We start from the raw sequence: 13,977 nt of genomic DNA on the forward strand, positions 1-13,977 counted from the left end.
ATTAATTTATCGACAGAATTTAAGTTAATATCAATCTAGTCATTTCATCCAATAAAGTTAATGGTTTTAGCTGCTAAAAAAACAACCCTTGGGTTTTACAAAAGGAAATGGTCTTCCTTCTTCATGACAGGTAAATAAGATTTCTCCAACTCCCAACTCCCAACTCCCAACTCCCAACTCCAACTCCAACTCCAACTCCAACTCGTAAAGCCTTCGGATCTAAGAAGTCTCGAAATGGTGTGATTGAGTTGCTGACCATAGGTGTGTATGGGCTGTAGGTAAGTAGACGAGTCTTGGTATTTGTGTTGATCCGAGTGGAGCAAAGCAAACAGGTCCCTTATTTTCGTGCTAGCTGTTTGGCAAAGAACACGTGGAGGGACCCAAACATCACCCCCATGTGTCCCCCATTGATACCCGCTTGGCTCTTGCCATTGTGGGGTCCGAGTCATGTGGACTGATGACGATACACATTCATCAGCAATCTCGCTTGAACAAAATGCCTTCCGGATAAGATGGCAGAAACGGCTATTTGACATAATTGACACCGTTTTTTTTTAAAAAAAAAAATTTGACACCGTTTGATCAATATTTTTAGAAGTAGCACCCTTTCTGTTGAGTTGACAAAGGCGCGTCCCAGGGGACGCGTTTTACCCGTGTTTTTCGTTGAGTTGGATGTCACGTGTGGAAGGCGCATCCCCGGAGACGCGCCTTTGCCAACTCAGCAGACACGTGTGGAAGGCGCATCCCCGGGGATGCGCCTTCCATTAAATGTCATAAATGCCCCCATCCGTTTTTCCTAACTACCCCTCCTCCTCCCCTATATAAACCCCCTCAACCCTCCCTCATTCTTCACACCAAAATCATATTCTCATCTCTTATATAACTCAAATTCTCTAACTATTTGAGTTTTAAATTTGTTATTAGTGGTAAGAAATTTATTTTTATGTTAGTATTTTTTTAAATAGTTATTATTTTTTATATTAATATATTTATGTAAATATTATTTTTTTATTAAAATAATATTTATATAATTATTATTTATTTAGAATTATTAATTTTTTTTACTAATTGTATTGTTTTGTCTACAGTTATAATGGAAAACGAAATGCTGTTGCGATTGGATATTGATCATATCTCCAGATATTTTAGCGATATGGTAATATTTTTTATAATTAATGTTAATATTTAAATTTATTTTTATTTTAAAGTTATTATGAATTTATATTAATTTTTATTTTTTATAATGTATATTATTTAGGATGCTGATCGTATTTTAGAGACTTTTATTAAAAATCCACGTATACCGACACCGGAACGTATTTTGCCATATTTGGCTTCTACCGGGTTCGGGTATATTGCAACAATTATAGGCGGTTGCAAACTCGAACCTGTCCTAATTTCTGCACTGATTGAGAGGTGGAGGCCCGAGACACACACTTTTCACCTTCCATGTGGAGAGGCGACAATTACATTGGAGGATGTCTCTATGCATCTGGGGCTTCCCGTCGACGGAAATATGATGTGTGGTATGGCGGATGGTGATTGGCAATCAATGTGCATTAATTATCTTGGAGCTGCTCCGCCAGAGTTTAATGGAGGTAGAATAGCTTTATCTTGGTTGAAAGCTAATTTTGAGGTTTTAAATGAAAATGCTTCAGAGGATCAAGCAAAGGTATGTGCTCGGGCATATATTCTACGAATAATTGGAGGAATATTGATGCCCGACAAATCTCGCAACCAGGTGCATTGTATGTGGTTGCGGCATCTGATCGATTTTGATGAAGCTGGAAGATATAGTTGGGGTGCTGCAGTTTTGGCATTTTTCTTTAGAGAAATGTGTCGGGCGACGAATTATAAGAAAACTGCTATCGGTGGATGTCTTCTGCTTCTACAATCATGGGCGTGGTTCCGCATACCTTTCTTATGCCCGATCGTGAATGAACCATACTTATTCCCTTTATTGTTGAGGTAATTTTCGAACTAAATTTTGATTTAAATATTTTCAATTAAATAGGGTGATATTTAGTTTATATTATATTTCATAGGTGGTCGATGAAAAGAAAGGACCATAAAAGTATACCTACTGGGTTAGAGGAAATTCGTTTACTTATTGATACGAAAGCTGGGTCTGAGGTATGTTTTTAAATTTGTTTAATTATTAATATTTTAATTTAAAATGTTAGATATAATTAGAATATTTTATTTATTTGAATTGTATATTTATATTTCAGTTTCAGTGGATACCTTATACGAGCGATGAAGTGAAAGCTTGCATCCCACCCACCTTAGTGGGTCATTAGAGGTATGGCTATCGGTTATACCTCTTATATGTTATGCTATTATTGAGTGGCATCCAGTTGATCGTGTGCTCCGTCAGTATGGTTGTACGCAATATATTCCTGGAGCTCCTAGGAATTTAGACGACGTGCATAACATAGATAGACGAGGAAAGAAAGATGTTAACTGGGTGGTGAGACACAGAGATTGGATTACGCTTTGGGAGAACCGATATACACTGGTGGCCCCTCGACAATATTACGCTGAAACTGGTCATATGGTTACGGATAACTATATGGACTGGTTTAATGAAAATGGGAAGCCGTTTCTACTTTCGGCGGAAGCACGAGGGGTTAACATTGCTAGGCGCCGAGAAAGACGTCAACTGTCTCAATATCATCGTCCCCCGACGCGTGGACGGAGAGAAGGCGCTACCGGTTCTGCATCAGTCCCACCACAACATCCTTATTCGTCGATGCCGCAGGGGTACATGCCCAGCCCTCCACTTCATATGCCAAGCCCACCAGTTTATATGCCATCTCCGCAGGGTTACATTCCTAGCCCGCCAGGTTACATGCCTAGCCCGCAGGGTTTTATACCATATGGAGGTGCATATACGACTATGTTTAATGATCCAGCATATGGTTCATATGCATCTTATTTGGCTGGTGGTGGTTCTCCGCAGACACCTCAATCTCCATCTGGATCACAGACATCGATGCCAATGTTTCCACAGTTTTCACAGTTCCCGGGGAGCGGTGGGATTGTTACTAGCACTCCTCTAGGGTCGTTATTTTATACATACCCTTCAGCCCCTTCAGCGTCATCTACACCAAATGAAGAAAATGTTGCTGATGATGATAGTGAAGATGAGGAGACTGAAGAACAAGTTCCACGAAGAAATCCTCCACGAAATAGACAACCACCGCCATGTGGAACTCATTCGAGAAGACGACATCGGTGATCCAGTTATATTTAATGTTATTTAAATAATTATATTTCAGAATTTTATGTAATTTGGTTATGTTATTTAAATGTTTCATGGTTGTTACATACATATTTTTTAATGTTATTTTTTATTCACATTTAACATTAAATGTTTGATAAATGTTTTTAAAATACAAATTATATTATTCAAAATTTAAAATAAAAATAAAAATAATATTATTCAAATTTAAATTTAAAATATAAATTATAGTATTCGAAATTTAACATTAAATTTCAACTTAATATTCCAATTGTATTCGAAATTAAAAGTTATATTCCAATTATAGTTCACAATACTTAAATTGAAATTAAATTTATCCATACATATGATTTTATCATTAACATATATATTAAAACGTATACATTAAAATCAACTTATGTTGAGTTCATCGATCGACGGAATCGGCCAAGAGGGGGGTGAATTGGCAATTTATTCAATGTCACATTTCAATGCTCATTCCATACAATTTCAATGTCACAATCAACTTATCACTTCACATTTATTCAATTTATCCATAACATTTTATCTAATTTATTCAAACTTCACATAACTTTTAAATTTAAGTTATTCTTAACTTGCTGAACTTTCAAAAGAAGTTAAATTTTGGTTATAATTTACCTGATTTACTGATATATCTAGTGTCCCCGATGGACATGAGTGACATAATAGGGCAATGATAACATATTCTATGACAAAATAATAGAAGGCGCGCCCCCGGGAACGCTCCTTCATGTCCCCTGAGAAATAATAGGTACTGATATATCTAGTGTCCCCGAGGGACATGAGTGACATAATAGGGCAATGATAACATATTCTCTAACGAAATAATGGAAGGCGCGCCCCCGGGAACGCGCCTTCATGTGAATAGTGAAATAATAGGTACTGATATATCTATTGTCCCCGAGGGACATGAGTGACATAATAGGGCAATGATAACATATTCTCTTACGAAATAATGGAAGGCGCGCCCCCGGGAACGCGCCTTCATGTGAATAGTGAAATAATAGGTACTGATATATCTAGTGTCCCCAAGGGACATGAGTGACATAATAGGGCAATGATAACATATTCTCTGACGAAATAATGGAAGGCGCGCCCCCGGGAACGCGCCTTCATGTGAATAGTGAAATAATAGGTACTGATATATCTAGTGTCCCCGAGGGACATGAGTGACATAATAGGGCAATGATAACATATTCTCTGACGAAATAATGGAAGGCGCGCCCCGGGAATGCGCCTTCATGTGAATAGTACTTCGATTATAGACACTATTATATGCAACGTATTATAAACTTTCAAAACAAACTTCAGTTCACAATCTTTCAAATTCTCAAATTCCCAAACTCTAAATTCTCAAATTCTCTGAAAATGAGTCGTCTTTCTGCTGTTGTTTTGTATGATGGAGAAATTAAGGAAGCTGAAGAGGGGGTTGTTTTTGAGTCAGATCATTATATCCCCTTAACCTTGAAGAGAAACATCACAATTGAGGAGTTAATCACAAAAATTTCGTTAAAGATTCGTGTAGCAGGCCAGAGAAGACTATCTTCACTTCAGTATAGATTTCCTACTGAACTTTTTCCGCTCACGTATACATCATTTCAGCTTTCAAACGATGATGATGTTTCTATGATGGTTGATGCTCATATGGGGAGTTCACAATCTCTTATTGAAATGTATGCCACTTTTATTGAGGTTCGTGCAACTCGTGGTCTCTCATATTCCTCTCACTTTGGCATTGCATATCAAACTGATCAAGTTGATAGCCTGACACAACTGATCTGTAATGATTTCACATCATTAATGGCGGATCCAACGCCATATACCATGCCATCAAGTTCAATAGGAAGGCATTCATCTGCAACTGCTTATGATCTCAACCCACGTGGCTTCACCAATAATCCATATGGCAACATCTCATCTACTTCAAGGGGCAGACATTCATCTGCCAATGTTTTTGACTTACATATGGAAATGCCAACGAGACGACAGTCTATTCACATCCCACATGATACAATGGCCTCAAGTTCAAGGGGAGGACACGCAAGCGGAAACTTATTTGACCTCAACATTGGATTATCGGAGGAACCCTCATCTCCACCAGAAGAACCTCTTCGGGAGCCAGGTGCAGATGGTGCTGAAACGGGATTATTCGTTGAACCTGACTCACCACAGTTTAACGTACATTCTGATGATGATGAGGATGACGTTCCGATAAATACAACACCAGCCGAACTTCCTGCACATATGTATGAGGCTGATTATGATGCAATGTATGAGCCTGAATTTCCAGATCTTCCTGATGTTGGCAACTATGGACTTCAATCATCAGTCAATGACGGTAATTTACATATTGGAATGGAGTTCACATCGAAGGAGGAAACAATGATGGCAATAAAGAGTTACAATATTCGTAACTCAGTTCAGTCCCGAGTTGATCGATCTAACACGGAGAAATATGTCTGCTACTGCGTCCAACGTGACAACGGATGTCAATGGATGGTCCGTGTATCAAAGAGGAAGAACAACTTATGGGAACTAACCAGATACAACGGTCCTCATACATGTTGTGCAACAGGTATAAACCATGATCATCCCAACTTGGACTCCAACATTATTTGTCAAGCAATCATGCCCATTGTGAAGCAAAGCTCTCATATAGCTGTTGCAGTGTTGATTTCTGCTATACAGTCACAATATGGGTACACTGTCTCATATAAAAAAGCGTGGTTGGCAAAACAGAATGCCATTTGCAAACTTCATGGCGAATGGGATTCCTCTTACAACGAGCTGCCCAGTTGGTTTCATGTTGTGCAAAGACTTAATCCCGGGACAATTGTTGAGTTCGAAACTCAACATCATTACGTGAATGATCGAATGGTTCGCGATCGCTGCCAATTTTACCGAGTCTTTTGGACTTACCCTTAGTGTATTAATGCAGTCAAGTACTGTAAACCAATTGTCCAAATTGATGGTACTTTCTTGTATGGGAAATACAAGCAAGTTTTATTATTGGTTGTGGTCCAAGATGGAAACCGCAATATTCTTCCTGTTGCGTTTACCCTCGTTCAAGGAGAAGACACTGAGTCTTGGGCATTTTTCCTTAAAAATTTATGTTTACATGTTGTCACCAGGGAACGAGTATGCATTATTTCAGACCGAGGAGCCGGGATAAAAGCAGCAATGGACTCTTTGGGTACAATGTATAGACCTCCACATGTTCAACATCGTTATTATGTCCATTATATTGCTGCAAACTATTACGGAAAATACAAGAAGAACGATGAACGTCAGTTAGTCATGCGGATGGGTATGTTACTTTTTCCCAATTTTTCTATCAATTTCTTATTACTTATTTATACTTCATATAAACTATTACATATTCCTAATGGCTTAGGTTACGAACTCTTACCTCAAAGGTTTGAGTTGATGCTACAAGAGTTGTTTGGCAAAAATAAGAAGGGGTGCGAGTACATTATGGACATCAGCAAAGAAATGTGGACAAATGCATATGACGGGGGGTATCGCTATGGTCATATGACAACAAACTTGGCTGAAGTAATAAATTCAACCTTAAAGGGGGCGCGTCATTTACCAGTCACGGCGTTGGTTAAAACAACTTATTTTCGTTTGGGTCAACTCTTTGCAAAGCTCGGTGGACAAACTCTTACTTGGATGCAAAACGGACATATTTACCACCCAAGACTAGTAGTTGATTTACAGAAAAAAGTGGCTGCATCAAATGGGATGTTAGTTACAAATTTTTCTCGCACCCATGAATTGTTTCGTGTAACCGAAATGCCACGTCCCCTGCAAGGGATTGAAGCTAACTCTTTCAGAGTTAATCTGCAAGAGAGGTGGTGCGATTGTGGTTTCTTTCAAGCACTCAAATATCCATGCTCTCATGTCATTGCTGCTTGCTCACATTCGCATTTGGACTACAAAAATTATGTTGATCTCGTATACCAACTTTCACAAGTATTCAAGGTATATGAATTTGAGTTTCCGCCCATAGGAAACGAAAGAGACCCAAATGAGATTCAAACTTGGCTTACAATTGTACCAGATCCATTGCTATTGAGGGACTCAGGTCGTCCAAAATCTACTAGAATACATTGTGATATGGATATTCGGGAGAAGTCAACATAACAAAAACGATGTGGGCATTGTAGAAACATCGGGCACAATAGAAAAAAATGTCCAGCTCTGTTATCATCATATAACCGTTAACTCTTATGTAATTAATATTGTATTTAAATGAATGTTTTTGTTTCTAATAATTTAATGTTATTGCATTTATATAATTTGTCAATGTATGTACACCTAAATAATTTTTTTAACTTTTAAATACATAAATATATTTAATATATTTATTTAATATAATAATTAATATTATTACTTATAATTTTTTTTAAAATATAATAATAATTCCACCTTCTAAGTAGAGAAAAATATTAAATTAAACAAATTAAAAGTTATTAAAAAATTTATGTATACGATGACACATTTCATGTTCTGATTGGAGGATTAAATTTATTAAATTAAATTTTCAATAAGACTAATTTTATAAAATATGTAAGTCTTGAAGATTAAATATGTAATTATACTAATTTATTAACTTATACATCAATATTTTCGTTAAATATTGATATGAGATGACTAGATTGATAACATTTAAATAATTAATTGATAAAATTAATAGATCGATAATCAAAATCAAAAATAATAATATAACCATATGTGTAATATTATAATTTCATACATTTTTCCTATAACTACAATAAAGTCAAAACTGGTTTTCATATATTGTTATATCATATTAATGTAGATAATTCACTCCACCTTTAACACACATTAACAAAATACATTTGATAATTCTTACATTATAATCGAAACATTTTACATAATATATTATTAATTTATAATAATAATAATAATAAACTATTTATTATTAAACAAAATATGTGTCTGCTGAGTTGGCCAAGGCGCGTCCCCGGGGATGCGCCTTCCACACGTGGCATCCAACTCAGCGAAAAACACGGGTAAAGCGCGTCCCCGGGGACGCGCCTTTGCCAACTCAGCAGAAAGGGTGCTACTTCTGGAAATATTGGTCAAACGGTGCCAGAAAGGGAAAATTAAAAAAAAAACGGTGTCAGTTATGTCAAATAGCCGTTGAGAAACCAATGTGACATCACCAACACCATTCACGGCATCAAAACAGGTTTTTAGTGGAGCTTTTTTAGTTATATAACGACGTTTTTAAACGTCGTTAAAATTCTTTTGGCTTAAAAAAATTCCGCTAAAACAAACACCGTAAAAATTTGTGGCGTTTGTGAACGTCAATCACTGCTAAAGGTTAAGGCGCTTTTTTACAAACGTTGCTATTTATCTTTTCTTTAGTGGTGTTTGTTCCCAAAAATGTCACTAAATGTTCTGACATATAGTGGCGTTTGTGAATGGAAAAAGCTGCTATTGACTATGTATATAGTGGCGTTTTCTATATAAGCGCCGCAAAAGATCTCGAACTTTAGTGGTGTTTTGTTTTACAAACGCCTGTATTGACTATGTATTTAGTGACGTTTTCTATATAAGCGATGCAAAAGATCTCAAACTTTAGTGGCGTTTTGTTTTACAAACACTAGTATTGATTGTATTTAGTGGTGTTTTATTATACAAACGCTGCTAATTAAAATTGATTTTTCAAATGTTGTTTTCTGCTTTTTATTACCCAAATTTAAAATTTTAACATGTAGAATTATCCAATAAACTTGAAATCCATAACAACAAACTTGAAATCCATAATAATAAATCAAAGTTTACATTAAAGTGAAATATAATATAGTTCAACGTTGTTAACTAGAATAAACAAAGCATATATCTAAAATAACACCTAAGATGGTGGGCTCTGGGGTTGATTTTGTCGTATCATTTGCATCATAGCTTGAAGTTGATTTCGAAAGTCTTCATATTTTTTCTTCTATGTTGCTTCCCTCGCTTTAGTTTTGACTTTCATTTGAGCAAAATTTTCATCCATTTGAACCAAATGTTGTATACAAATGTCTACCAAACCAATACCTACATAAACAATACTTGAAAATGTATTATCCACAAATAATAATAATTGAAGTGTATGTTTAGAGATGATGGGACCAATCTCGGTATGTATATAAAACCTAAATATGTTCTTCACGTAAATGTGAGCCATGGACTTACCAATTACCAAATCGTATTATTTCAGATCATTTGAGTCATCTGATGTTAATAAACAAATCTTCGAGAGTGTGGTTCCAGTACTGGAAGGCGAAAACTTATCCCTCAAGGTATTGGTCAGTAAAGTTACTTGTTTCATGCTCCTAGTTGTATATTGTTTTGGAGAGCAACGAACATGAAAATGTTATTTTTTTTTCAGGTGGACCATTTAATTATCGAAAGCTTTGCTTAAGGTGGAAGGACAATGATAACATCTAGGGTTTATCCGACAAAAGCAATCTATGGAGTTGTTAAAATGTTCCTATTCAACAATGCGACCTAGTGGGTGTTAGTGCTTCACTTAGGATTTGGCAAATGAACTCTACATTCATTCGACCCTATCCAACTCTCGATAACAAGCCCCAATAGGATGTGTTAACCATTGATTCATTCATGTTTCTTGTGTCATTCAAAGGCAAAATGAAGTTTCTTGTACTTGTAATACACATGTTTTTTTCTTTCCTTTTTTTGTAAGACTAGTAAGAATATTATTACAAATCGAATAGTTTAGCTTAAAACATAAAAAGTAGGGAAATCAAATCATCAAATGACATCTCCAAATGCATAAGAGATTTGAATTTAACTAAAAAAATTGTTTTAAAAGTGGAATTTAAGTCTAAAAACTGACCAGAAAATTGAAAACGTATCTCCATTGATGAACAACACAAACTTGCATTTTTTTAATCTTTTTTTTTTGTCTATAAAATTTTAAATTAATCTGAAACATGAAAGAACTGACTTTAAATGACTTAAAGGGATGAGTAAGTTATACATCCTAAAATAGGAGAAACATGAAAGAACCAACTTTAAATTTGTTCACAAATTATTATTATTTGAAATTTAAGAGAGAAATTGAAATTGAATTCACAAATAATAACAAAAGAAGAGACTTCCCACTAAGCAAAAGCAAACACAAATTCAAAATTCAAAATCTCTTAATGTGAGTTCACAAAAAAACCTTAAAATTTAAACAAACGAAGTAAAATTATCTTTGTATTTGCTAGATAAAGTTAGGAGCAACAACCAAACCCTTAGTTTATTCCAAAACCCCATTAAGGAAATATCAATAAATAAACCAAATCAAACCCATATACGAAAATAATCAAACATGAAAAAAAAAAACTAAGTTTTAAGAATCGAAATCAAAAGAAAATGGCTTACAAAGAAATGGGAGAGATGAACAATGGTCCAAGCGGTTCCAGAAGAAGTACCCAAGAGAGAGAATAATGAGTCATGAAAAGAAATAGACGGTGCTAGAGGCAAGGGTGGTTGGGCTAATTCGGAACAGTGAGGAGATCTTAATAGGTGTGACGGTGAAGGCCACGACGGCGTCGAACAGCGACAACAACTTCATGGGTTTGGGTAAACTGTAGAAACTTTTGAGAAATGTAAAGAAAAAAAATGAAAAGGAGTTAAAAGTTTTGGGATGATAAAAGACTCAAAACTTGCAACGTTTCTATTTAAAAACGCCACTAATGCATTGACTTATTGCAGCGTTTGTATATAAAAACGCCACTAATGCACCAACATATTGTGACATTTGTTTATAAAATGCCCAAAAGATGAGTATATAGAGGTGTTACTGGGAAAATGCAGCTAATGTTACTATTTTGTGGCGTTTGTATTTAAAAACGTCAGTAATGCACTCACCTATTGCGGCATTTGTTTAAAAAATGTCACAAAAGATGAGGCTATAGCGGCGTTTCTAGAAAAATGCCGCTAATGTTACCATTTTGTGGCGTTTGGGATTTAAATGCTGTTATATGTATAAATTTTGCAGTGTTTGCTCTCAAAACGCTGCTACAAACCTTTTTTTTTGTAGTGATTCCATCTATTCTTTAGATTGCCTCCCACCATTTGCTCTTCCTCTTGTCTCTCCGCCAAGGGACGGATGCATTATTTTATGTTAGGGGACGAATTAAGATTTCAAGGGAGACGGAAAAGATTTTCAACAGAAAATACATAGAAAATATTTAAAATATATGGTAATTTTATATTTTCAGAGGGTGACTGTGCCCACACGCTCCTCTCGATCCATCCCTGTCTCCACTTGTTTGGCTTCTTTCTTGGACGCTTGCAAGTTGCAACACCAGAGCTAAATGTTTCTAAATCTTGAAATTATCTCGTTGAGATCAATAGCATCCGAAGCAGTTTTTGATCAATCACATCTCCAACAGTCATACAAGGTCCTTCACAGGGATCTCTAATCTCGTTTAATGATAGGTAGACTCGCTTATTAATCGTCTTACCATGTTTTAGGTGACTCAAAATACATTATTGTACCACTCTTATTGATCTAGGAGAGGACCAACTACCCTTCATTCCATCTCTTTCTTATATTCCAAATACCCTATTCTTCGTATTGTCCTAAACAAGATAAGCTTATTATCTTTACCGCCCGTTCAATCTCATATCCACAATGATATAGATACAAGAAATATTATTAATATTTATTAGATCATATAATAAATAAATTAATATCTTTTAAATAAGATTTTAAGTTCGAATCTAACAATACCGTCTAATTTAATTAATTGAAGATTAACGAATGATTTAAAATTTTAATTAAAAGAATCATCATCCTTTTGTATTATTATTTCTTTGCATTTAAAATTATTGTTTTGCATTTAGTCACCTTTAATCTCTAAAGATGTAATGATTCAACTGTAACTGTTAAATATTAATTTGATTCAGTGTATTCAGATTTGTCATCTTCATTTTATATTTCTTTTCAAAAACAATCTTTAAAATGTCATAACAACAAGGCTAAAAGTAAATTTGATAGTTGTAATCTATTTTAAAAATTACCTATGTAGTAAATTCTATTTTTTTATACTTTTATATTTTTTGTCTTTAAACTAATTTAATTGCATCAATCTTTTTATTAATTAGTATTTATTTAATTATCTTTAAAAAAAATTTCCATGATAAATATGGTGATTTGGCACTTTATGTTATTAACATGATAGTCTATTATTTAAATACTAATAATACTTTATGATATTAACATGAGATTAAATTGTTTTATTTTTTGTTTAAAATATGAATTTAATTAGATAGTATGTAGTTTAAATTTAATAAAAATAAATTTAAAATAAAAGTTTCTAAAATGTTTATGTTGTGGTTTTGATGGCTATAATATACTTTAAATATTGTTATTTGCATAACAATAACATTTAAGTGAGTTGGTTTGGTGGTTAGGCATTGAGACCTTCATTCACTAGACCAAGTTTAAATCCTTTTGGGTGCATGTTTTGGAGGTTTAACCCCTCCTTTCCTAATTTAATTGTAAAAAAAATCTAATGTGTCACGTTGCAATATACAATATATGATTGCTTGTTAATAATTTAATAAAAATATTTATTGATGTGACATCACAAGTGGACATATCATGCCTGCAATTAATCCACATCATCATGTACCATGAATTGGATAAGTTATTTCCGTAAATATTTCGCATTAATTGTTATACCAAAATATAATTCAACAGTCATAATACTTAAGTTATGAGTCGTTTGAGGCCCGTATTATTAGGGTGGATGAGATAATTTATGGTGAACATACCTGCAAGCTTTATGTTATGAGTCGTTTGAGGCCCGTATTATTAGGGTGGATGAGATAATTTATGGGGAACATACCTGCAAGCTTTATGTTGGTGCTTGTACTCATATTTGACTGCCAGATTTTGTATAGGATGAAAACCTTGTTCTGAATTACTTATTTTAGTTCTTTGGATTATTATATTAGGGTATGGTAACTTTTGTTTTCCATTTGAATGCTACATTAATTTCAACTTCAATATTATCTTTACAAATCGAATGGATTTGAATGCAGGTTCAGATATATGTGGGGGTCAATGCATCAATATCAGAAGTTCAGAACAATATTGTGCAGCAAGTCCGTGGCCTTATAAACAGTTCAGGAAAGGTGATTCAACTTCCGAACTGCACCGGCAGGCAACGCGTGATCTTGAGTCAGCTGTCTCTGCCTGGCACTCTAGTTTCTGCCGTTTAATAAAATTTCAACGGGATTTCATCCGCTCCCTCCATGGCTGGTTCAAGCTCACCCTTCTTCCTGTCAGCAATGACTATGTTGATGGCAATGGCCACGCACAGGTCTCTGATGCATATGCATTTTGTGACGAGTGGAAGCTTGCTCTTGACCGAGTCCCTGACACAGTAGCTTCTGAAGCTATCAAAAATTTTATCAATGTTGTCCATGTTATATCCGTTAAACAATCAGAAGAGATTAAGATTAAGAAGCGGTCCGAAACTGCATCGAAGGATCTTGAGAAAAAGACATCATCTCTCCGGAACATAGAGAGGAAATTCTACCACTCGTACTCTATGGTTGGTATCGACCTTCCTGATTCTGGGCCTGATCATGGGGCAGGTACTGGATGCTCGGGACCCCCTTGCCGAGAAAAAATCTGAGCTTGCAGCCTGTCAAAGGCGGGTGGAAGATGA

At 35.1% G+C, this 13,977-nt stretch overlaps 1 protein-coding gene across 1 annotated transcript; it reads left to right on the forward strand.

Annotated features, from left to right (window-relative positions):
- Positions 1 to 13,329: 13,329 nt before the first annotated feature.
- Positions 13,330 to 13,944, forward strand: LOC120181727 (nitrate regulatory gene2 protein-like). The gene has a single exon (XM_039186811.1). It carries the CDS (start codon positions 13,330 to 13,332, stop codon positions 13,942 to 13,944), a length of 615 nt encoding a protein of 204 aa, XP_039042742.1.
- The last annotated feature ends 33 nt before the right edge of the window (positions 13,945 to 13,977 follow it).

The sequence above is a fragment of the Hibiscus syriacus genome, unplaced genomic scaffold (genome assembly GCF_006381635.1).
Source record: "Hibiscus syriacus cultivar Baekdansim isolate YM2019G1 unplaced genomic scaffold, ASM638163v2 tig00112530_pilon, whole genome shotgun sequence".
In the NCBI taxonomy this organism is placed as follows: Eukaryota; Viridiplantae; Streptophyta; class Magnoliopsida; order Malvales; family Malvaceae; genus Hibiscus; species Hibiscus syriacus.

Excerpts from the sequence above, each read along its gene's own strand:
- LOC120181727 (XM_039186811.1), top strand. The coding sequence starts at position 13,330 with ATGGATTTGAATGCAGGTTCAGATATATGTGGGGGTCAATGCATCAAT.